Below are 25,526 nucleotides of genomic sequence, written 5' to 3' on the forward strand. Positions count from 1 at the left end.
AGATAAAAATAAAAGTCAATATCGAAAGGCTTTCTGCTGGTACATGCTTCGTTGCATAAATGAATAAAGATGGTATGTTACAACGACTCTACAGGCTAGTACACACTTTCTGAGCAATGATAAAGCATTCACAAATAGGGATACAATAATATAACACGAGAATTATTGTCGTTCTGTCCGAATTTGTACGCGTTTAAGTTATGAATTAAGCCTTTAATTTGGCTTTGCGTTTGTTTCATTTACCAAAACGGATGCTTCACATACAATGTGTTCAAATTGCATTTAGTTGAAGACTGAATATAGACATCGTTGTCATTTATTTTGTCATTGTGTTTGTTCCTGCGTTTTGGAATTCACTACAGCTGGCAATTACGAGGAACCTGTATTCCGGGAAACACTGTAACAGAAAAAAGTCTGTTCCAAAACAATTCTATCTGATATACAAAGTAGAGAGGAAAAGAGCATATACGGAACTCAAAAGTAGGTAGAGTTAATCTAAACAATCAACATTTCATTTCTGAACGTATGTGCTAGTTCACCATGTGGAAATAATGGAACTTGCACTAACCCTAGCAGTTCCTAGGCTATGCAACTCTTCAAACGGTTGGATGGGTAGTAACTGCTATGCAGTTATACCGGCGGATTGTGCTCTATTTATACATTCCAGCTTTCATGCACAAAAGGGGCGTTCCAAATAATATTCTATGCAGAACAATTCTCATTACAATATTCAAATACAAACACCTCTGTTACTCTCTATTCGCCAGCTTTTATTCTTAAGGCATTCTGCAGGAACGTATAATATACACGTATACTCAGATAATATATGAAGATACGACGATTACTGTTCTATCAAGAGAAACCATTAACTTTTGTGAGCCCTCGCTCCATGCTCGTGTCTGTGTTCCCATGTTAACAAGTACAATCTTAAAATCGACTGGGCTTGTAAATTGCGTTTTTCAGGGCGCACAATGTCATAATGTAAAGTTGGACCGACTTAGTCACACCTGTATATATTTATGTAAGACATAAACGAAAACGAAAACATTCAGCACCTAATTACCTGAAGGTGACCTGTCTTTCATTTCAGACATAAATGAATGCAACATTTCGACATGTGGAAATAACGCTACATGCGTAAACACCATGGGTTCATACACGTGCAACTGTACAAGCGGTTGGATGGGCAGGAACTGCACAGAAGGTACAGTTATTCCTTGCGTTCTGTTCATAACGGAATGAGCGCAGTATTCAAATGTGACTAAATTCTTGCGCACTGCATCTTGGATGCCTTGTATATAAAATCGCAAATGTTATTAAGGCTTAAAACAAGGATTATCAGTCAACATGCGTTTATTAGAATTTTGGTGTATACCACTGAAGAGGAAGAATGGTGTTAATGTAGTCTATTCCCAAATTGGCTTTGACAAATTTGCGATTAAAACTGTGGAATGAACTTATGGTTTCTAATCGTAACATTTATCTTGTTAATGAGCCTGAACAAGCGTACATATTCTGCTGAAGAACAAACTCTGACCAGAAACCATGTGGGAAATTTAATTGAAATGAAACCAGGTAAAAATAAAAGTTAATGTCGTAAGGCTTGCAATTGGTACATGCTTCGTTGCATAAATTAATAAAGATGCTATGTTTTCAACGACTCTACAGGCTAGTAAACATTTTCTGATCAATGATAAAGCATTCACAAATACCGATAGACTATATGACTTGGGCATAATATAACACAAGCATAATTGTAGTTCTGTCCGAATTTGTACGAGTTTAAGTTATGACTTAAGGCTTTAATTTGGCTTTGCGTTTGTTTCATTTACCAAACAGATGCTTCACATACAATGTGCTCAAACTGCATTTAGTCGAAGACTGAATATAGACATCGGTGTTATTTGTTTTGTTATTGTGTTGTTGCTGCCTTTTGGAATTCACTACGGCTGGCAATTGCGAGGAACCTGTATTCCGGGAAACACTGTAACAGAAAAAAGTCTGTTCCAAAACAGTTCTATCTGACATACATAGTAGAGAGGAAAAGAGCAAATACGGCACTCAAAAGCAAGTAGAGTTAATGTAAACAATGAACATTTCAGTTCTGAATATATGTGCTAGTTCACCATATGGAAATAATGGAACTTGCAAGAGCCTTAACGGTTCCTAGGCTATGCAACTCTTTAAACGGTTGGATGGGTAATAACTGAAATGGAGTTTTATCGACTGATTGTGCTCTCTTTATACATTCCAGGTTTCATGCAGAAAAGAGGGTTTCCAAATGATATTCTATGCAGATCAATTCTCATTACAATATTCAAATACAAACACCTCTGCTACTCTCTATTCGCCAGCTTTTATTCTTAAGGCATTCGGTAGGAACGTATAATATACACGTATACACAGATAATATATGAAGATCCGATGTTTACTGTTCCATCCAGAGAAACCACTAACTTCTGTGAGCCCTCACTCCATGCTCGTGTCTGTGTCCTAATCTTATCAAGTACAATCTTAAAAATAACTTGGCTTGTAAATTTCATTATTTGGGGCGCACAAAGTCATAATGGAAAGTTGGACTGACTTAGTCACACCAGTATATATTTATGTAAGACATAAACGAAAACGACAACATTCAGCACTTAATTACCTGAAAGTGACTTGTCTTTCGTTTCAGACATAAATGAATGCAACATTTCGCCATGTGGAAATAACGCTACATGCGTAAACACCATGGGTTCATACACGTGCAACTGTACAAGCGGTTGGATGGGCAGGAACTGCACAGAAGGTAAAGTTATTACTGGCCTTCTGTTCATAATGAAATGCGCGCAGCATTCAACTGTGACTAAATTCTTATGCACTTCATCTTGGATACATTGTATATTAAAATCAAAAATGTTATTAAGCCTTAAACCAAGATTATCAGTCAAGATGCTTTTATTTTTGTCCATGCAGTATCCCTACTATCATTGTGTTTGTTTAAAAGTTGGTATACACGGAAGACGTCAATTCATCCTTTTAATTTGATTTTGCAACTATTTGGTTGAGCGAAACGGTACATAATATAATCTAATCAAATTGTATTAAGGCGACGGCTAAATATACTTATCGGCGTATTATATTTTTACTGTGTTCTTCTTGAGCTAATGTGGTTCGCATGGTCCTAAATTGCAAGGCAATTCTATTCCTGGAAGCGCAGGAAGAAATGAACGAGGATTTCGATGTAATTCTACCTGATATGCTTAGTTCAGAAGAAGAGACAATATTTAACACTGATCACCTAGTAGTCATAATGTATACAATCTACATTTCAGCCCTGAATGTATGTATTAGTTCACCATGTGGAAATAACGCAACATGCACGATCACCAACGGTTCATATGTATGCAATTGCTTAAACGGATGGATGGGTAGGAACTGCACGGAAGGTACAGCTGTTGATTTTCTTATATTTGTAAATCCATGCTTTCATGTACATGTAATGTTTTTAAAAGAAGTGCTTTGTTGAAACGAACGCATAATGAAATTCAAGGACAATCCATTTTGCTGCTCATTTCGTGTTAGATTTATTTCGTAGAGCATATCTGTAGCAGATTATAGCATACACTGATACTCAGACAATATATGAGGATAAATTGTTTAAACATTTACGCAGTCAAGAAATCTTATTAATCTATGCCATGTTGCTGTGCATGTGTTCTAACGTTATCAGGGGCAACCTTAAAATGAATTAAGTTTTGAACATGCACTATGCAAAACGGACAAATCCGTGATGTAATGTCGGTTCCGGCTGAGTAACGGCTGCATATATTACTATAAGGAGAAAGCAGAAAAAGAAACCACTCAGTAACTAATGAGCTGAATGTGACCTGTTTGTTGTTTCAGACATAAATGAATGCAGCTTTTCACCATGTGGAAATAACGGTACATGCACAAACATCATTGGTTCATACATATGCAACTGTACTAGCGGTTGGACTGGCAAAAACTGCACAGAAGGTAATACTATTGCGTTATTTTCCTAATGTAAATTTTGCTTAAATGTTATGTTTTGTATAGGTTGTTTTATTCTTTAAACACGTGAAGAGCGAAAATTTCAGATCTTTCGGACGGCATTTTGTATACTTCTATATTTTATTGGAATATTAGTACTAATGCTTAAAGCAAGGTTTTATGGTAAAATACACATATGGGAAATTCCATTTGAACAGTTGAAAGGGATGAGTTTGATCAATGTAGTTTATGTTAAAATTTAATTTCACAAATTTGCGAATTAACTTGTGAAAGGAATCTTGGGCTTCAAAACGTAAAATATAAGATGCTTATAAGCCGTTGGAACTCTTCTTTTTCGACCAAAATACAAACGTCGAACTGAATATAACCAGGACAAGAAAATGACTAACATAAAATAAAATTTCAAAGTGATTCTCTAAATCATTCCTACTAATACATGCTTTGTTACATCTAAGAATAAATACGATAGGTTTTCAATGTGTCTACATGTTTATATGAACTTGTTGAGCAACGTGAAAGCATTGACGAGCATCGAGGATGCATACGACTTGTCCATAATATCTTAATACCATCATTATGGTTTAGGGCGACTTAGTACAGGCGTAAATTTGGAACTCAGATTTTAATTTGACCTTGCGTTTGTTTCGTTTACCTAATAGATTTTCAAAATACAACATGTTTAAGTTCTATTTAGTGGGCGCTTGAATATAGATATTGGCATCATTTATTTTGTTACTGAATTGTTCCTGCCGGTCTGGATTTGGTAAGGTTCCAAAGAGCGAGGAAACGGTCTTCTGGGAAACATTCTAGCAAACCAAAATTACTCCTAAACGTTCCGTTCTGTTATGCATAATGAAGAGGACAAGAGCATAAATGACACTCAGAAAAAGCACAAATAATGTATAAAATCAACGTTACATCACATAATGTTTGTTATAATTTCCCCGTGTGGAAATAATGCAACTTTCACAAACAGGAACGGATCATATGAGTGCAACTCTTTAAACATTTGCATGAGTAGGAACTGCACGGGAGTTATGGCCGAGTATTGTCCTATGTTAATAAATATCAGCTTTCATATACATATACCGCGTAAATGTGATATACCATGCATATCAAACCACGTTATGATATCCAATGCTAATCAGTTTTGCAATTCGTTCGGGTGTGAGCTTTTGTCCTTAGGGATTTATATAGAAACGTGTAGCATTCACGTATACTCTGATATGAAGATAATATACTCACAAAGTAATGTAGAGTTGACAACTGTCCCTTTCAGCCTTCACTGCATGAGGGTGCCAGTGTCCTAACGCTACGAATCCCAATATTAAATTCGATTGGGCTTTTAAATTGCAGTATGCAGAGACAACAAAATTATAATATAATTTTGGTTTCGGTTTCGACTAAGTGAAACCTGCAAATTTTTATATAAGAAAGAAAAATAAAAAAGACACCTACAATCAACTAATTTGGGTATTTTGATTTGTTTTTCGTTTCTGACATAAATGAATGCAACATTTCACCATGTGGACATAACGCTACATGCATTAACACCACTGGTTCATACCAGTGCAACTGTATAAGCCGTTGGATCGGCAGGAATTGCGCAGAAGGTAAACTTTTTGTTTCTGTTTTGTTCATAATGTTTCTTTCAAAACGTTTTTGAATCGTTAGGAATGAGCGCAGAAGTCAAATGTGACTAAATTCTTGCACACTGCATCTTGGATACCTTGTATATTAAAATCGATAATGTCATTAAGGCTTAAACCAGCATTATCAGTCAACATGCGTTTATTAGAATTCTGGTGTATACCATTGAGGAGGAAGAATGGTTTTAATGTAGTCTATTTTCAGACTGACTTTGACAAATTTGCGACTCAAAATGTGAAATGAAATTGTTGTCTCTAATCGTAATATTTATCTTGTTTATAAGCCGGAACAAGCAAATTTTCTGCTGAAGAACAAACCATGACCAGAAACCATGTGGGAAATTTAATTGAAATGAAGCCAGATAAAAATAAAAGTCAATATCGAAAGGCTTTCTGCTGGTACATGCTTCGTTGCATAAATGAATAAAGATGGTATGTTACAACGACTCTACAGGCTAGTACACACTTTCTGAGCAATGATAAAGCATTCACAAATAGGGATACAATAATATAACACGAGAATTATTGTCGTTCTGTCCGAATTTGTACGCGTTTAAGTTATGAATTAAGCCTTTAATTTGGCTTTGCGTTTGTTTCATTTACCAAAACGGATGCTTCACATACAATGTGTTCAAATTGCATTTAGTTGAAGACTGAATATAGACATCGTTGTCATTTATTTTGTCATTGTGTTTGTTCCTGCGTTTTGGAATTCACTACAGCTGGCAATTACGAGGAACCTGTATTCCGGGAAACACTGTAACAGAAAAAAGTCTGTTCCAAAACAATTCTATCTGATATACAAAGTAGAGAGGAAAAGAGCATATACGGAACTCAAAAGTAGGTAGAGTTAATCTAAACAATCAACATTTCATTTCTGAACGTATGTGCTAGTTCACCATGTGGAAATAATGGAACTTGCACTAACCCTAGCAGTTCCTAGGCTATGCAACTCTTCAAACGGTTGGATGGGTAGTAACTGCTATGCAGTTATACCGGCGGATTGTGCTCTATTTATACATTCCAGCTTTCATGCACAAAAGGGGCGTTCCAAATAATATTCTATGCAGAACAATTCTCATTACAATATTCAAATACAAACACCTCTGTTACTCTCTATTCGCCAGCTTTTATTCTTAAGGCATTCTGCAGGAACGTATAATATACACGTATACTCAGATAATATATGAAGATACGACGATTACTGTTCTATCAAGAGAAACCATTAACTTTTGTGAGCCCTCGCTCCATGCTCGTGTCTGTGTTCCCATGTTAACAAGTACAATCTTAAAATCGACTGGGCTTGTAAATTGCGTTTTTCAGGGCGCACAATGTCATAATGTAAAGTTGGACCGACTTAGTCACACCTGTATATATTTATGTAAGACATAAACGAAAACGAAAACATTCAGCACCTAATTACCTGAAGGTGACCTGTCTTTCATTTCAGACATAAATGAATGCAACATTTCGACATGTGGAAATAACGCTACATGCGTAAACACCATGGGTTCATACACGTGCAACTGTACAAGCGGTTGGATGGGCAGGAACTGCACAGAAGGTACAGTTATTCCTTGCGTTCTGTTCATAACGGAATGAGCGCAGTATTCAAATGTGACTAAATTCTTGCGCACTGCATCTTGGATGCCTTGTATATAAAATCGCAAATGTTATTAAGGCTTAAAACAAGGATTATCAGTCAACATGCGTTTATTAGAATTTTGGTGTATACCACTGAAGAGGAAGAATGGTGTTAATGTAGTCTATTCCCAAATTGGCTTTGACAAATTTGCGATTAAAACTGTGGAATGAACTTATGGTTTCTAATCGTAACATTTATCTTGTTAATGAGCCTGAACAAGCGTACATATTCTGCTGAAGAACAAACTCTGACCAGAAACCATGTGGGAAATTTAATTGAAATGAAACCAGGTAAAAATAAAAGTTAATGTCGTAAGGCGTGCAATTGGTACATGCTTCGTTGCATAAATTAATAAAGATGCTATGTTTTCAACGACTCTACAGGCTAGTAAACATTTTCTGATCAATGATAAAGCATTCACAAATACCGATAGACTATATGACTTGGGCATAATATAACACAAGCATAATTGTAGTTCTGTCCGAATTTGTACGAGTTTAAGTTATGACTTAAGGCTTTAATTTGGCTTTGCGTTTGTTTCATTTACCAAACAGATGCTTCACATACAATGTGCTCAAACTGCATTTAGTCGAAGACTGAATATAGACATCGGTGTTATTTGTTTTGTTATTGTGTTGTTGCTGCCTTTTGGAATTCACTACGGCTGGCAATTGCGAGGAACCTGTATTCCGGGAAAAACTGTAACAGAAAAAAGTCTGTTCCAAAACAGTTCTATCTGACATACATAGTAGAGAGGAAAAGAGCAAATACGGCACTCAAAAGCAAGTAGAGTTAATGTAAACAATGAACATTTCAGTTCTGAATATATGTGCTAGTTCACCATATGGAAATAATGGAACTTGCAAGAGCCTTAACGGTTCCTAGGCTATGCAACTCTTTAAACGGTTGGATGGGTAATAACTGAAATGGAGTTTTATCGACTGATTGTGCTCTCTTTATACATTCCAGGTTTCATGCAGAAAAGAGGGTTTCCAAATGATATTCTATGCAGATCAATTCTCATTACAATATTCAAATACAAACACCTCTGCTACTCTCTATTCGCCAGCTTTTATTCTTAAGGCATTCGGTAGGAACGTATAATATACACGTATACACAGATAATATATGAAGATCCGATGTTTACTGTTCCATCCAGAGAAACCACTAACTTCTGTGAGCCCTCACTCCATGCTCGTGTCTGTGTCCTAATCTTATCAAGTACAATCTTAAAAATAACTTGGCTTGTAAATTTCATTATTTGGGGCGCACAAAGTCATAAAGGAAAGTTGGACTGACTTAGTCACACCAGTATATATTTATGTAAGACATAAACGAAAACGACAACATTCAGCACTTAATTACCTGAAAGTGACTTGTCTTTCGTTTCAGACATAAATGAATGCAACATTTCGCCATGTGGAAATAACGCTACATGCGTAAACACCATGGGTTCATACACGTGCAACTGTACAAGCGGTTGGATGGGCAGGAACTGCACAGAAGGTAAAGTTATTACTTGCCTTCTGTTCATAATGAAATGCGCGCAGCATTCAACTGTGACTAAATTCTTATGCACTTCATCTTGGATACATTGTATATTAAAATCAAAAATGTTATTAAGCCTTAAACCAAGATTATCAGTCAAGATGCTTTTATTTTTGTCCATGCAGTATCCCTACTATCATTGTGTTTGTTTAAAAGTTGGTATACACGGAAGACGTCAATTCATCCTTTTAATTTGATTTTGCAACTATTTGGTTGAGCGAAACGGTACATAATATAATCTAATCAAATTGTATTAAGGCGACGGCTAAATATACTTATCGGCGTATTATATTTTTACTGTGTTCTTCTTGAGCTAATGTGGTTCGCATGGTCCTAAATTGCAAGGCAACTCTATTCCTGGAAGCGCAGGAAGAAATGAACGAGGATTTCGATGTAATTCTACCTGATATGCTTAGTTCAGAAGAAGAGACAATATTTAACACTGATCACCTAGTAGTCATAATGTATACAATCTACATTTCAGCCCTGAATGTATGTATTAGTTCACCATGTGGAAATAACGCAACATGCACGATCACCAACGGTTCATATGTATGCAATTGCTTAAACGGATGGATGGGTAGGAACTGCACGGAAGGTACAGCTGTTGATTTTCTTATATTTGTAAATCCATGCTTTCATGTACATGTAATGTTTTTAAAAGAAGTGCTTTGTTGAAACGAACGCATAATGAAATTCAAGGACAATCCATTTTGCTGCTCATTTCGTGTTAGATTTATTTCGTAGAGCATATCTGTAGCAGATTATAGCATACACTGATACTCAGACAATATATGAGGATAAATTGTTTAAACATTTACGCAGTCAAGAAATCTTATTAATCTATGCCATGTTGCTGTGCATGTGTTCTAACGTTATCAGGGGCAACCTTAAAATGAATTAAGTTTTGAACATGCACTATGCAAAACGGACAAATCCGTGATGTAATGTCGGTTCCGGCTGAGTAACGGCTGCATATATTACTATAAGGAGAAAGCAGAAAAAGAAACCACTCAGTAACTAATGAGCTGAATGTGACCTGTTTGTTGTTTCAGACATAAATGAATGCAGCTTTTCACCATGTGGAAATAACGGTACATGCACAAACATCATTGGTTCATACATATGCAACTGTACTAGCGGTTGGACTGGCAAAAACTGCACAGAAGGTAATACTATTGCGTTATTTTCCTAATGTAAATTTTGCTTAAATGTTATGTTTTGTATAGGTTGTTTTATTCTTTAAACACGTGAAGAGCGAAAATTTCAGATCTTTCGGACGGCATTTTGTATACTTCTATATTTTATTGGAATATTAGTACTAATGCTTAAAGCAAGGTTTTATGGTAAAATACACATATGGGAAATTCCATTTGAACAGTTGAAAGGGATGAGTTTGATCAATGTAGTTTATGTTAAAATTTAATTTCACAAATTTGCGAATTAACTTGTGAAAGGAATCTTGGGCTTCAAAACGTAAAATATAAGATGCTTATAAGCCGTTGGAACTCTTCTTTTTCGACCAAAATACAAACGTCGAACTGAATATAACCAGGACAAGAAAATGACTAACATAAAATAAAATTTCAAAGTGATTCTCTAAATCATTCCTACTAATACATGCTTTGTTACATCTAAGAATAAATACGATAGGTTTTCAATGTGTCTACATGTTTATATGAACTTGTTGAGCAACGTGAAAGCATTGACGAGCATCGAGGATGCATACGACTTGTCCATAATATCTTAATACCATCATTATGGTTTAGGGCGACTTAGTACAGGCGTAAATTGGGAACTCAGATTTTAATTTGACCTTGCGTTTGTTTCGTTTACCTAATAGATTTTCAAAATACAACATGTTTAAGTTCTATTTAGTGGGCGCTTGAATATAGATATTGGCATCATTTATTTTGTTACTGAATTGTTCCTGCCGGTCTGGATTTGGTAAGGTTCCAAAGAGCGAGGAAACGGTCTTCTGGGAAACATTCTAGCAAACCAAAATTACTCCTAAACGTTCCGTTCTGTTATGCATAATGAAGAGGACAAGAGCATAAATGACACTCAGAAAAAGCACAAATAATGTATAAAATCAACGTTACATCACATAATGTTTGTTATAATTTCCCCGTGTGGAAATAATGCAACTTTCACAAACAGGAACGGATCATATGAGTGCAACTCTTTAAACATTTGCATGAGTAGGAACTGCACGGGAGTTATGGGCGAGTGTTGTCCTATGTTAATAAATATCAGCTTTCATATACATATACCGCGTAAATGTGATATACCATGCATATCAAACCACGTTATGATATCCAATGCTAATCAGTTTTGCAATTCGTTCGGGTGTGAGCTTTTGTCCTTAGGGATTTATATAGAAACGTGTAGCATTCACGTATACTCTGATATGAAGATAATATACTCACAAAGTAATGTAGAGTTGACAACTGTCCCTTTCAGCCTTCACTGCATGAGGGTGCCAGTGTCCTAACGCTACGAATCCCAATATTAAATTCGATTGGGCTTTTAAATTGCAGTATGCAGAGACAACAAAATTATAATATAATTTTGGTTTCGGTTTCGACTAAGTGAAACCTGCAAATTTTTATATAAGAAAGAAAAATAAAAAAGACACCTACAATCAACTAATTTGGGTATTTTGATTTGTTTTTCGTTTCTGACATAAATGAATGCAACATTTCACCATGTGGACATAACGCTACATGCATTAACACCACTGGTTCATACCAGTGCAACTGTATAAGCCGTTGGATCGGCAGGAATTGCGCAGAAGGTAAATTTTTTGTTTCTGTTTTGTTCATAATGTTTCTTTCAAAACGTTTTTGAATCGTTAGGAATGAGCGCAGAAGTCAAATGTGACTAAATTCTTGCACACTGCATCTTGGATACCTTGTATATTAAAATCGAAAATGTCATTAAGGCTTAAACCAGCATTATCAGTCAACATGCGTTTATTAGAATTCTGGTGTATACCATTGAGGAGGAAGAATGGTTTTAATGTAGTCTATTTTCAGACTGACTTTGACAAATTTGCGACTCAAAATGTGAAATGAAATTGTTGTCTCTAATCGTAATATTTATCTTGTTTATAAGCCGGAACAAGCAAATTTTCTGCTGAAGAACAAACCATGACCAGAAACCATGTGGGAAATTTAATTGAAATGAAGCCAGATAAAAATAAAAGTCAATATCGAAAGGCTTTCTGCTGGTACATGCTTCGTTGCATAAATGAATAAAGATGGTATGTTACAACGACTCTACAGGCTAGTACACACTTTCTGAGCAATGATAAAGCATTCACAAATAGGGATACAATAATATAACACGAGAATTATTGTCGTTCTGTCCGAATTTGTACGCGTTTAAGTTATGAATTAAGCCTTTAATTTGGCTTTGCGTTTGTTTCATTTACCAAAACGGATGCTTCACATACAATGTGTTCAAATTGCATTTAGTTGAAGACTGAATATAGACATCGTTGTCATTTATTTTGTCATTGTGTTTGTTCCTGCGTTTTGGAATTCACTACAGCTGGCAATTACGAGGAACCTGTATTCCGGGAAACACTGTAACAGAAAAAAGTCTGTTCCAAAACAATTCTATCTGATATACAAAGTAGAGAGGAAAAGAGCATATACGGAACTCAAAAGTAGGTAGAGTTAATCTAAACAATCAACATTTCATTTCTGAACGTATGTGCTAGTTCACCATGTGGAAATAATGGAACTTGCACTAACCCTAGCAGTTCCTAGGCTATGCAACTCTTCAAACGGTTGGATGGGTAGTAACTGCTATGCAGTTATACCGGCGGATTGTGCTCTATTTATACATTCCAGCTTTCATGCACAAAAGGGGCGTTCCAAATAATATTCTATGCAGAACAATTCTCATTACAATATTCAAATACAAACACCTCTGTTACTCTCTATTCGCCAGCTTTTATTCTTAAGGCATTCTGCAGGAACGTATAATATACACGTATACTCAGATAATATATGAAGATACGACGATTACTGTTCTATCAAGAGAAACCATTAACTTTTGTGAGCCCTCGCTCCATGCTCGTGTCTGTGTTCCCATGTTAACAAGTACAATCTTAAAATCGACTGGGCTTGTAAATTGCGTTTTTCAGGGCGCACAATGTCATAATGTAAAGTTGGACCGACTTAGTCACACCTGTATATATTTATGTAAGACATAAACGAAAACGAAAACATTCAGCACCTAATTACCTGAAGGTGACCTGTCTTTCATTTCAGACATAAATGAATGCAACATTTCGACATGTGGAAATAACGCTACATGCGTAAACACCATGGGTTCATACACGTGCAACTGTACAAGCGGTTGGATGGGCAGGAACTGCACAGAAGGTACAGTTATTCCTTGCGTTCTGTTCATAACGGAATGAGCGCAGTATTCAAATGTGACTAAATTCTTGCGCACTGCATCTTGGATGCCTTGTATATAAAATCGCAAATGTTATTAAGGCTTAAAACAAGGATTATCAGTCAACATGCGTTTATTAGAATTTTGGTGTATACCACTGAAGAGGAAGAATGGTGTTAATGTAGTCTATTCCCAAATTGGCTTTGACAAATTTGCGATTAAAACTGTGGAATGAACTTATGGTTTCTAATCGTAACATTTATCTTGTTAATGAGCCTGAACAAGCGTACATATTCTGCTGAAGAACAAACTCTGACCAGAAACCATGTGGGAAATTTAATTGAAATGAAACCAGGTAAAAATAAAAGTTAATGTCGTAAGGCGTGCAATTGGTACATGCTTCGTTGCATAAATTAATAAAGATGCTATGTTTTCAACGACTCTACAGGCTAGTAAACATTTTCTGATCAATGATAAAGCATTCACAAATACCGATAGACTATATGACTTGGGCATAATATAACACAAGCATAATTGTAGTTCTGTCCGAATTTGTACGAGTTTAAGTTATGACTTAAGGCTTTAATTTGGCTTTGCGTTTGTTTCATTTACCAAACAGATGCTTCACATACAATGTGCTCAAACTGCATTTAGTCGAAGACTGAATATAGACATCGGTGTTATTTGTTTTGTTATTGTGTTGTTGCTGCCTTTTGGAATTCACTACGGCTGGCAATTGCGAGGAACCTGTATTCCGGGAAAAACTGTAACAGAAAAAAGTCTGTTCCAAAACAGTTCTATCTGACATACATAGTAGAGAGGAAAAGAGCAAATACGGCACTCAAAAGCAAGTAGAGTTAATGTAAACAATGAACATTTCAGTTCTGAATATATGTGCTAGTTCACCATATGGAAATAATGGAACTTGCAAGAGCCTTAACGGTTCCTAGGCTATGCAACTCTTTAAACGGTTGGATGGGTAATAACTGAAATGGAGTTTTATCGACTGATTGTGCTCTCTTTATACATTCCAGGTTTCATGCAGAAAAGAGGGTTTCCAAATGATATTCTATGCAGATCAATTCTCATTACAATATTCAAATACAAACACCTCTGCTACTCTCTATTCGCCAGCTTTTATTCTTAAGGCATTCGGTAGGAACGTATAATATACACGTATACACAGATAATATATGAAGATCCGATGTTTACTGTTCCATCCAGAGAAACCACTAACTTCTGTGAGCCCTCACTCCATGCTCGTGTCTGTGTCCTAATCTTATCAAGTACAATCTTAAAAATAACTTGGCTTGTAAATTTCATTATTTGGGGCGCACAAAGTCATAAAGGAAAGTTGGACTGACTTAGTCACACCAGTATATATTTATGTAAGACATAAACGAAAACGACAACATTCAGCACTTAATTACCTGAAAGTGACTTGTCTTTCGTTTCAGACATAAATGAATGCAACATTTCGCCATGTGGAAATAACGCTACATGCGTAAACACCATGGGTTCATACACGTGCAACTGTACAAGCGGTTGGATGGGCAGGAACTGCACAGAAGGTAAAGTTATTACTTGCCTTCTGTTCATAATGAAATGCGCGCAGCATTCAACTGTGACTAAATTCTTATGCACTTCATCTTGGATACATTGTATATTAAAATCAAAAATGTTATTAAGCCTTAAACCAAGATTATCAGTCAAGATGCTTTTATTTTTGTCCATGCAGTATCCCTACTATCATTGTGTTTGTTTAAAAGTTGGTATACACGGAAGACGTCAATTCATCCTTTTAATTTGATTTTGCAACTATTTGGTTGAGCGAAACGGTACATAATATAATCTAATCAAATTGTATTAAGGCGACGGCTAAATATACTTATCGGCGTATTATATTTTTACTGTGTTCTTCTTGAGCTAATGTGGTTCGCATGGTCCTAAATTGCAAGGCAACTCTATTCCTGGAAGCGCAGGAAGAAATGAACGAGGATTTCGATGTAATTCTACCTGATATGCTTAGTTCAGAAGAAGAGACAATATTTAACACTGATCACCTAGTAGTCATAATGTATACAATCTACATTTCAGCCCTGAATGTATGTATTAGTTCACCATGTGGAAATAACGCAACATGCACGATCACCAACGGTTCATATGTATGCAATTGCTTAAACGGATGGATGGGTAGGAACTGCACGGAAGGTACAGCTGTTGATTTTCTTATATTTGTAAATCCATGCTTTCATGTACATGTAATGTTTTTAAAAGAAGTGCTTTGTTGAAACGAACGCATAATGAAATTCAAGGACAATCCATTTTGCTGCTCATTTCGTGTTAGATTTATTTCGTAGAGCATATCTGTAGCAGATTATAGCATACACTGATACTCAGACAATATATGAGGATAAATTGTTTAAACATTTACGCAGTCAAGAAATCTTATTAATCTATGCCATGTTGCTGTGCATGTGTTCTAACGTTATCAGGGGCAACCTTAAAATGAATTAAGTTTTGAACATGCACTATGCAAAACGGACAAATCCGTGATGTAATGTCGGTTCCGGCTGAGTAACGGCTGCATATATTACTATAAGGAGAAAGCAGAAAAAGAAACCACTCAGTAACTAATGAGCTGAATGTGACCTGTTTGTTGTTTCAGACATAAATGAATGCAGCTTTTCACCATGTGGAAATAACGGTACATGCACAAACATCATTGGTTCATACATATGCAACTGTACTAGCGGTTGGACTGGCAAAAACTGCACAGAAGGTAATACTATTGCGTTATTTTCCTAATGTAAATTTTGCTTAAATGTTATGTTTTGTATAGGTTGTTTTATTCTTTAAACACGTGAAGAGCGAAAATTTCAGATCTTTCGGACGGCATTTTGTATACTTCTATATTTTATTGGAATATTAGTACTAATGCTTAAAGCAAGGTTTTATGGTAAAATACACATATGGGAAATTCCATTTGAACAGTTGAAAGGGATGAGTTTGATCAATGTAGTTTATGTTAAAATTTAATTTCACAAATTTGCGAATTAACTTGTGAAAGGAATCTTGGGCTTCAAAACGTAAAATATAAGATGCTTATAAGCCGTTGGAACTCTTCTTTTTCGACCAAAATACAAACGTCGAACTGAATATAACCAGGACAAGAAAATGACTAACATAAAATAAAATTTCAAAGTGATTCTCTAAATCATTCCTACTAATACATGCTTTGTTACATCTAAGAATAAATACGATAGGTTTTCAATGTGTCTACATGTTTATATGAACTTGTTGAGCAACGTGAAAGCATTGACGAGCATCGAGGATGCATACGACTTGTCCATAATATCTTAATACCATCATTATGGTTTAGGGCGACTTAGTACAGGCGTAAATTTGGAACTCAGATTTTAATTTGACCTTGCGTTTGTTTCGTTTACCTAATAGATTTTCAAAATACAACATGTTTAAGTTCTATTTAGTGGGCGCTTGAATATAGATATTGGCATCATTTATTTTGTTACTGAATTGTTCCTGCCGGTCTGGATTTGGTAAGGTTCCAAAGAGCGAGGAAACTGTCTTCTGGGAAACATTCTAGCAAACCAAAATTACTCCTAAACGTTCCGTTCTGTTATGCATAATGAAGAGGACAAGAGCATAAATGACACTCAGAAAAAGCACAAATAATGTATAAAATCAACGTTACATCACATAATGTTTGTTATAATTTCCCCGTGTGGAAATAATGCAACTTTCACAAACAGGAACGGATCATATGAGTGCAACTCTTTAAACATTTGCATGAGTAGGAACTGCACGGGAGTTATGGGCGAGTATTGTCCTATGTTAATAAATATCAGCTTTCATATACATATACCGCGTAAATGTGATATACCATGCATATCAAACCACGTTATGATATCCAATGCTAATCAGTTTTGCAATTCGTTCGGGTGTGAGCTTTTGTCCTTAGGGATTTATATAGAAACGTGTAGCATTCACGTATACTCTGATATGAAGATAATATACTCACAAAGTAATGTAGAGTTGACAACTGTCCCTTTCAGCCTTCACTGCATGAGGGTGCCAGTGTCCTAACGCTACGAATCCCAATATTAAATTCGATTGGGCTTTTAAATTGCAGTATGCAGAGACAACAAAATTATAATATAATTTTGGTTTCGGTTTCGACTAAGTGAAACCTGCAAATTTTTATATAAGAAAGAAAAATAAAAAAGACACCTACAATCAACTAATTTGGGTATTTTGATTTGTTTTTCGTTTCTGACATAAATGAATGCAACATTTCACCATGTGGACATAACGCTACATGCATTAACACCACTGGTTCATACCAGTGCAACTGTATAAGCCGTTGGATCGGCAGGAATTGCGCAGAAGGTAAACTTTTTGTTTCTGTTTTGTTCATAATGTTTCTTTCAAAACGTTTTTGAATCGTTAGGAATGAGCGCAGAAGTCAAATGTGACTAAATTCTTGCACACTGCATCTTGGATACCTTGTATATTAAAATCGAAAATGTCATTAAGGCTTAAACCAGCATTATCAGTCAACATGCGTTTATTAGAATTCTGGTGTATACCATTGAGGAGGAAGAATGGTTTTAATGTAGTCTATTTTCAGACTGACTTTGACAAATTTGCGACTCAAAATGTGAAATGAAATTGTTGTCTCTAATCGTAATATTTATCTTGTTTATAAGCCGGAACAAGCAAATTTTCTGCTGAAGAACAAACCATGACCAGAAACCATGTGGGAAATTTAATTGAAATGAAGCCAGATAAAAATAAAAGTCAATATCGAAAGGCTTTCTGCTGGTACATGCTTCGTTGCATAAATGAATAAAGATGGTATGTTACAACGACTCTACAGGCTAGTACACACTTTCTGAGCAATGATAAAGCATTCACAAATAGGGATACAATAATATAACACGAGAATTATTGTCGTTCTGTCCGAATTTGTACGCGTTTAAGTTATGAATTAAGCCTTTAATTTGGCTTTGCGTTTGTTTCATTTACCAAAACGGATGCTTCACATACAATGTGTTCAAATTGCATTTAGTTGAAGACTGAATATAGACATCGTTGTCATTTATTTTGTCATTGTGTTTGTTCCTGCGTTTTGGAATTCACTACAGCTGGCAATTACGAGGAACCTGTATTCCGGGAAACACTGTAACAGAAAAAAGTCTGTTCCAAAACAATTCTATCTGATATACAAAGTAGAGAGGAAAAGAGCATATACGGAACTCAAAAGTAGGTAGAGTTAATCTAAACAATCAACATTTCATTTCTGAACGTATGTGCTAGTTCACCATGTGGAAATAATGGAACTTGCACTAACCCTAGCAGTTCCTAGGCTATGCAACTCTTCAAACGGTTGGATGGGTAGTAACTGCTATGCAGTTATACCGGCGGATTGTGCTCTATTTATACATTCCAGCTTTCATGCACAAAAGGGGCGTTCCAAATAATATTCTATGCAGAACAATTCTCATTACAATATTCAAATACAAACACCTCTGTTACTCTCTATTCGCCAGCTTTTATTCTTAAGGCATTCTGCAGGAACGTATAATATACACGTATACTCAGATAATATATGAAGATACGACGATTACTGTTCTATCAAGAGAAACCATTAACTTTTGTGAGCCCTCGCTCCATGCTCGTGTCTGTGTTCCCATGTTAACAAGTACAATCTTAAAATCGACTGGGCTTGTAAATTGCGTTTTTCAGGGCGCACAATGTCATAATGTAAAGTTGGACCGACTTAGTCACACCTGTATATATTTATGTAAGACATAAACGAAAACGAAAACATTCAGCACCTAATTACCTGAAGGTGACCTGTCTTTCATTTCAGACATAAATGAATGCAACATTTCGACATGTGGAAATAACGCTACATGCGTAAACACCATGGGTTCATACACGTGCAACTGTACAAGCGGTTGGATGGGCAGGAACTGCACAGAAGGTACAGTTATTCCTTGCGTTCTGTTCATAACGGAATGAGCGCAGTATTCAAATGTGACTAAATTCTTGCGCACTGCATCTTGGATGCCTTGTATATAAAATCGCAAATGTTATTAAGGCTTAAAACAAGGATTATCAGTCAACATGCGTTTATTAGAATTTTGGTGTATACCACTGAAGAGGAAGAATGGTGTTAATGTAGTCTATTCCCAAATTGGCTTTGACAAATTTGCGATTAAAACTGTGGAATGAACTTATGGTTTCTAATCGTAACATTTATCTTGTTAATGAGCCTGAACAAGCGTACATATTCTGCTGAAGAACAAACTCTGACCAGAAACCATGTGGGAAATTTAATTGAAATGAAACCAGGTAAAAATAAAAGTTAATGTCGTAAGGCGTGCAATTGGTACATGCTTCGTTGCATAAATTAATAAAGATGCTATGTTTTCAACGACTCTACAGGCTAGTAAACATTTTCTGATCAATGATAAAGCATTCACAAATACCGATAGACTATATGACTTGGGCATAATATAACACAAGCATAATTGTAGTTCTGTCCGAATTTGTACGAGTTTAAGTTATGACTTAAGGCTTTAATTTGGCTTTGCGTTTGTTTCATTTACCAAACAGATGCTTCACATACAATGTGCTCAAACTGCATTTAGTCGAAGACTGAATATAGACATCGGTGTTATTTGTTTTGTTATTGTGTTGTTGCTGCCTTTTGGAATTCACTACGGCTGGCAATTGCGAGGAACCTGTATTCCGGGAAAAACTGTAACAGAAAAAAGTCTGTTCCAAAACAGTTCTATCTGACATACATAGTAGAGAGGAAAAGAGCAAATACGGCACTCAAAAGCAAGTAGAGTTAATGTAAACAATGAACATTTCAGTTCTGAATATATGTGCTAGTTCACCATATGGAAATAATGGAACTTGCAAGAGCCTTAACGGTTCCTAGGCTATGCAACTCTTTAAACGGTTGGATGGGTAATAACTGAAATGGAGTTTTATCGACTGATTGTGCTCTCTTTATACATTCCAGGTTTCATGCAGAAAAGAGGGTTTCCAAATGATATTCTATGCAGATCAATTCTCATTACAATATTCAAATACAAACACCTCTGCTACTCTCTATTCGCCAGCTTTTATTCTTAAGGCATTCGGTAGGAACGTATAATATACACGTATACACAGATAATATATGAAGATCCGATGTTTACTGTTCCATCCAGAGAAACCACTAACTTCTGTGAGCCCTCACTCCATGCTCGTGTCTGTGTCCTAATCTTATCAAGTACAATCTTAAAAATAACTTGGCTTGTAAATTTCATTATTTGGGGCGCACAAAGTCATAAAGGAAAGTTGGACTGACTTAGTCACACCAGTATATATTTATGTAAGACATAAACGAAAACGACAACATTCAGCACTTAATTACCTGAAAGTGACTTGTCTTTCGTTTCAGACATAAATGAATGCAACATTTCGCCATGTGGAAATAACGCTACATGCGTAAACACCATGGGTTCATACACGTGCAACTGTACAAGCGGTTGGATGGGCAGGAACTGCACAGAAGGTAAAGTTATTACTTGCCTTCTGTTCATAATGAAATGCGCGCAGCATTCAACTGTGACTAAATTCTTATGCACTTCATCTTGGATACATTGTATATTAAAATCAAAAATGTTATTAAGCCTTAAACCAAGATTATCAGTCAAGATGCTTTTATTTTTGTCCATGCAGTATCCCTACTATCATTGTGTTTGTTTAAAAGTTGGTATACACGGAAGACGTCAATTCATCCTTTTAATTTGATTTTGCAACTATTTGGTTGAGCGAAACGGTACATAATATAATCTAATCAAATTGTATTAAGGCGACGGCTAAATATACTTATCGGCGTATTATATTTTTACTGTGTTCTTCTTGAGCTAATGTGGTTCGCATGGTCCTAAATTGCAAGGCAACTCTATTCCTGGAAGCGCAGGAAGAAATGAACGAGGATTTCGATGTAATTCTACCTGATATGCTTAGTTCAGAAGAAGAGACAATATTTAACACTGATCACCTAGTAGTCATAATGTATACAATCTACATTTCAGCCCTGAATGTATGTATTAGTTCACCATGTGGAAATAACGCAACATGCACGATCACCAACGGTTCATATGTATGCAATTGCTTAAACGGATGGATGGGTAGGAACTGCACGGAAGGTACAGCTGTTGATTTTCTTATATTTGTAAATCCATGCTTTCATGTACATGTAATGTTTTTAAAAGAAGTGCTTTGTTGAAACGAACGCATAATGAAATTCAAGGACAATCCATTTTGCTGCTCATTTCGTGTTAGATTTATTTCGTAGAGCATATCTGTAGCAGATTATAGCATACACTGATACTCAGACAATATATGAGGATAAATTGTTTAAACATTTACGCAGTCAAGAAATCTTATTAATCTATGCCATGTTGCTGTGCATGTGTTCTAACGTTATCAGGGGCAACCTTAAAATGAATTAAGTTTTGAACATGCACTATGCAAAACGGACAAATCCGTGATGTAATGTCGGTTCCGGCTGAGTAACGGCTGCATATATTACTATAAGGAGAAAGCAGAAAAAGAAACCACTCAGTAACTAATGAGCTGAATGTGACCTGTTTGTTGTTTCAGACATAAATGAATGCAGCTTTTCACCATGTGGAAATAACGGTACATGCACAAACATCATTGGTTCATACATATGCAACTGTACTAGCGGTTGGACTGGCAAAAACTGCACAGAAGGTAATACTATTGCGTTATTTTCCTAATGTAAATTTTGCTTAAATGTTATGTTTTGTATAGGTTGTTTTATTCTTTAAACACGTGAAGAGCGAAAATTTCAGATCTTTCGGACGGCATTTTGTATACTTCTATATTTTATTGGAATATTAGTACTAATGCTTAAAGCAAGGTTTTATGGTAAAATACACATATGGGAAATTCCATTTGAACAGTTGAAAGGGATGAGTTTGATCAATGTAGTTTATGTTAAAATTTAATTTCACAAATTTGCGAATTAACTTGTGAAAGGAATCTTGGGCTTCAAAACGTAAAATATAAGATGCTTATAAGCCGTTGGAACTCTTCTTTTTCGACCAAAATACAAACGTCGAACTGAATATAACCAGGACAAGAAAATGACTAACATAAAATAAAATTTCAAAGTGATTCTCTAAATCATTCCTACTAATACATGCTTTGTTACATCTAAGAATAAATACGATAGGTTTTCAATGTGTCTACATGTTTATATGAACTTGTTGAGCAACGTGAAAGCATTGACGAGCATCGAGGATGCATACGACTTGTCCATAATATCTTAATACCATCATTATGGTTTAGGGCGACTTAGTACAGGCGTAAATTGGGAACTCAGATTTTAATTTGACCTTGCGTTTGTTTCGTTTACCTAATAGATTTTCAAAATACAACATGTTTAAGTTCTATTTAGTGGGCGCTTGAATATAGATATTGGCATCATTTATTTTGTTACTGAATTGTTCCTGCCGGTCTGGATTTGGTAAGGTTCCAAAGAGCGAGGAAACGGTCTTCTGGGAAACATTCTAGCAAACCAAAATTACTCCTAAACGTTCCGTTCTGTTATGCATAATGAAGAGGACAAGAGCATAAATGACACTCAGAAAAAGCACAAATAATGTATAAAATCAACGTTACATCACATAATGTTTGTTATAATTTCCCCGTGTGGAAATAATGCAACTTTCACAAACAGGAACGGATCATATGAGTGCAACTCTTTAAACATTTGCATGAGTAGGAACTGCACGGGAGTTATGGGCGAGTGTTGTCCTATGTTAATAAATATCAGCTTTCATATACATATACCGCGTAAATGTGATATACCATGCATATCAAACCACGTTATGATATCCAATGCTAATCAGTTTTGCAATTCGTTCGGGTGTGAGCTTTTGTCCTTAGGGATTTATATAGAAACGTGTAGCATTCACGTATACTCTGATATGAAGATAATATACTCACAAAGTAATGTAGAGTTGACAACTGTCCCTTTCAGCCTTCACTGCATGAGGGTGCCAGTGTCCTAACGCTACGAATCCCAATATTAAATTCGATTGGGCTTTTAAATTGCAGTATGCAGAGACAACAAAATTATAATATAATTTTGGTTTCGGTTTCGACTAAGTGAAACCTGCAAATTTTTATATAAGAAAGAAAAATAAAAAAGACACCTACAATCAACTAATTTGGGTATTTTGATTTGTTTTTCGTTTCTGACATAAATGAATGCAACATTTCACCATGTGGACATAACGCTACATGCATTAACACCACTGGTTCATACCAGTGCAACTGTATAAGCCGTTGGATCGGCAGGAATTGCGCAGAAGGTAAATTTTTTGTTTCTGTTTTGTTCATAATGTTTCTTTCAAAACGTTTTTGAATCGTTAGGAATGAGCGCAGAAGTCAAATGTGACTAAATTCTTGCACACTGCATCTTGGATACCTTGTATATTAAAATCGAAAATGTCATTAAGGCTTAAACCAGCATTATCAGTCAACATGCGTTTATTAGAATTCTGGTGTATACCATTGAGGAGGAAGAATGGTTTTAATGTAGTCTATTTTCAGACTGACTTTGACAAATTTGCGACTCAAAATGTGAAATGAAATTGTTGTCTCTAATCGTAATATTTATCTTGTTTATAAGCCGGAACAAGCAAATTTTCTGCTGAAGAACAAACCATGACCAGAAACCATGTGGGAAATTTAATTGAAATGAAGCCAGATAAAAATAAAAGTCAATATCGAAAGGCTTTCTGCTGGTACATGCTTCGTTGCATAAATGAATAAAGATGGTATGTTACAACGACTCTACAGGCTAGTACACACTTTCTGAGCAATGATAAAGCATTCACAAATAGGGATACAATAATATAACACGAGAATTATTGTCGTTCTGTCCGAATTTGTACGCGTTTAAGTTATGAATTAAGCCTTTAATTTGGCTTTGCGTTTGTTTCATTTACCAAAACGGATGCTTCACATACAATGTGTTCAAATTGCATTTAGTTGAAGACTGAATATAGACATCGTTGTCATTTATTTTGTCATTGTGTTTGTTCCTGCGTTTTGGAATTCACTACAGCTGGCAATTACGAGGAACCTGTATTCCGGGAAACACTGTAACAGAAAAAAGTCTGTTCCAAAACAATTCTATCTGATATACAAAGTAGAGAGGAAAAGAGCATATACGGAACTCAAAAGTAGGTAGAGTTAATCTAAACAATCAACATTTCATTTCTGAACGTATGTGCTAGTTCACCATGTGGAAATAATGGAACTTGCACTAACCCTAGCAGTTCCTAGGCTATGCAACTCTTCAAACGGTTGGATGGGTAGTAACTGCTATGCAGTTATACCGGCGGATTGTGCTCTATTTATACATTCCAGCTTTCATGCACAAAAGGGGCGTTCCAAATAATATTCTATGCAGAACAATTCTCATTACAATATTCAAATACAAACACCTCTGTTACTCTCTATTCGCCAGCTTTTATTCTTAAGGCATTCTGCAGGAACGTATAATATACACGTATACTCAGATAATATATGAAGATACGACGATTACTGTTCTATCAAGAGAAACCATTAACTTTTGTGAGCCCTCGCTCCATGCTCGTGTCTGTGTTCCCATGTTAACAAGTACAATCTTAAAATCGACTGGGCTTGTAAATTGCGTTTTTCAGGGCGCACAATGTCATAATGTAAAGTTGGACCGACTTAGTCACACCTGTATATATTTATGTAAGACATAAACGAAAACGAAAACATTCAGCACCTAATTACCTGAAGGTGACCTGTCTTTCATTTCAGACATAAATGAATGCAACATTTCGACATGTGGAAATAACGCTACATGCGTAAACACCATGGGTTCATACACGTGCAACTGTACAAGCGGTTGGATGGGCAGGAACTGCACAGAAGGTACAGTTATTCCTTGCGTTCTGTTCATAACGGAATGAGCGCAGTATTCAAATGTGACTAAATTCTTGCGCACTGCATCTTGGATGCCTTGTATATAAAATCGCAAATGTTATTAAGGCTTAAAACAAGGATTATCAGTCAACATGCGTTTATTAGAATTTTGGTGTATACCACTGAAGAGGAAGAATGGTGTTAATGTAGTCTATTCCCAAATTGGC

At 35.8% G+C, this 25,526-nt stretch overlaps 1 protein-coding gene across 1 annotated transcript; it reads left to right on the plus strand.

Annotated features, from left to right (window-relative positions):
• Window positions 1-362: 362 nt before the first annotated feature.
• On the plus strand, window positions 363-25,308 carry LOC149769417 (uncharacterized; the record flags this gene model as incomplete). Its single annotated transcript, XM_089949894.1, has 9 exons — window positions 363-480; window positions 1,091-1,204; window positions 7,117-7,230; window positions 8,704-8,817; window positions 13,143-13,256; window positions 14,730-14,843; window positions 19,169-19,282; window positions 20,756-20,869; window positions 25,195-25,308. Coding segments are annotated over 9 exons (1,030 nt in total), but the record flags the coding sequence as incomplete, so codon positions are not given.
• Window positions 25,309-25,526: the final 218 nt, after the last annotated feature.

The sequence above is a fragment of the Sinohyriopsis cumingii genome, unplaced genomic scaffold (assembly GCF_028554795.1).
Source record: "Sinohyriopsis cumingii isolate HCF-2022 unplaced genomic scaffold, ASM2855479v2 utg003776l, whole genome shotgun sequence".
NCBI lineage: Eukaryota > Metazoa > Mollusca > Bivalvia > Unionida > Unionidae > Sinohyriopsis > Sinohyriopsis cumingii.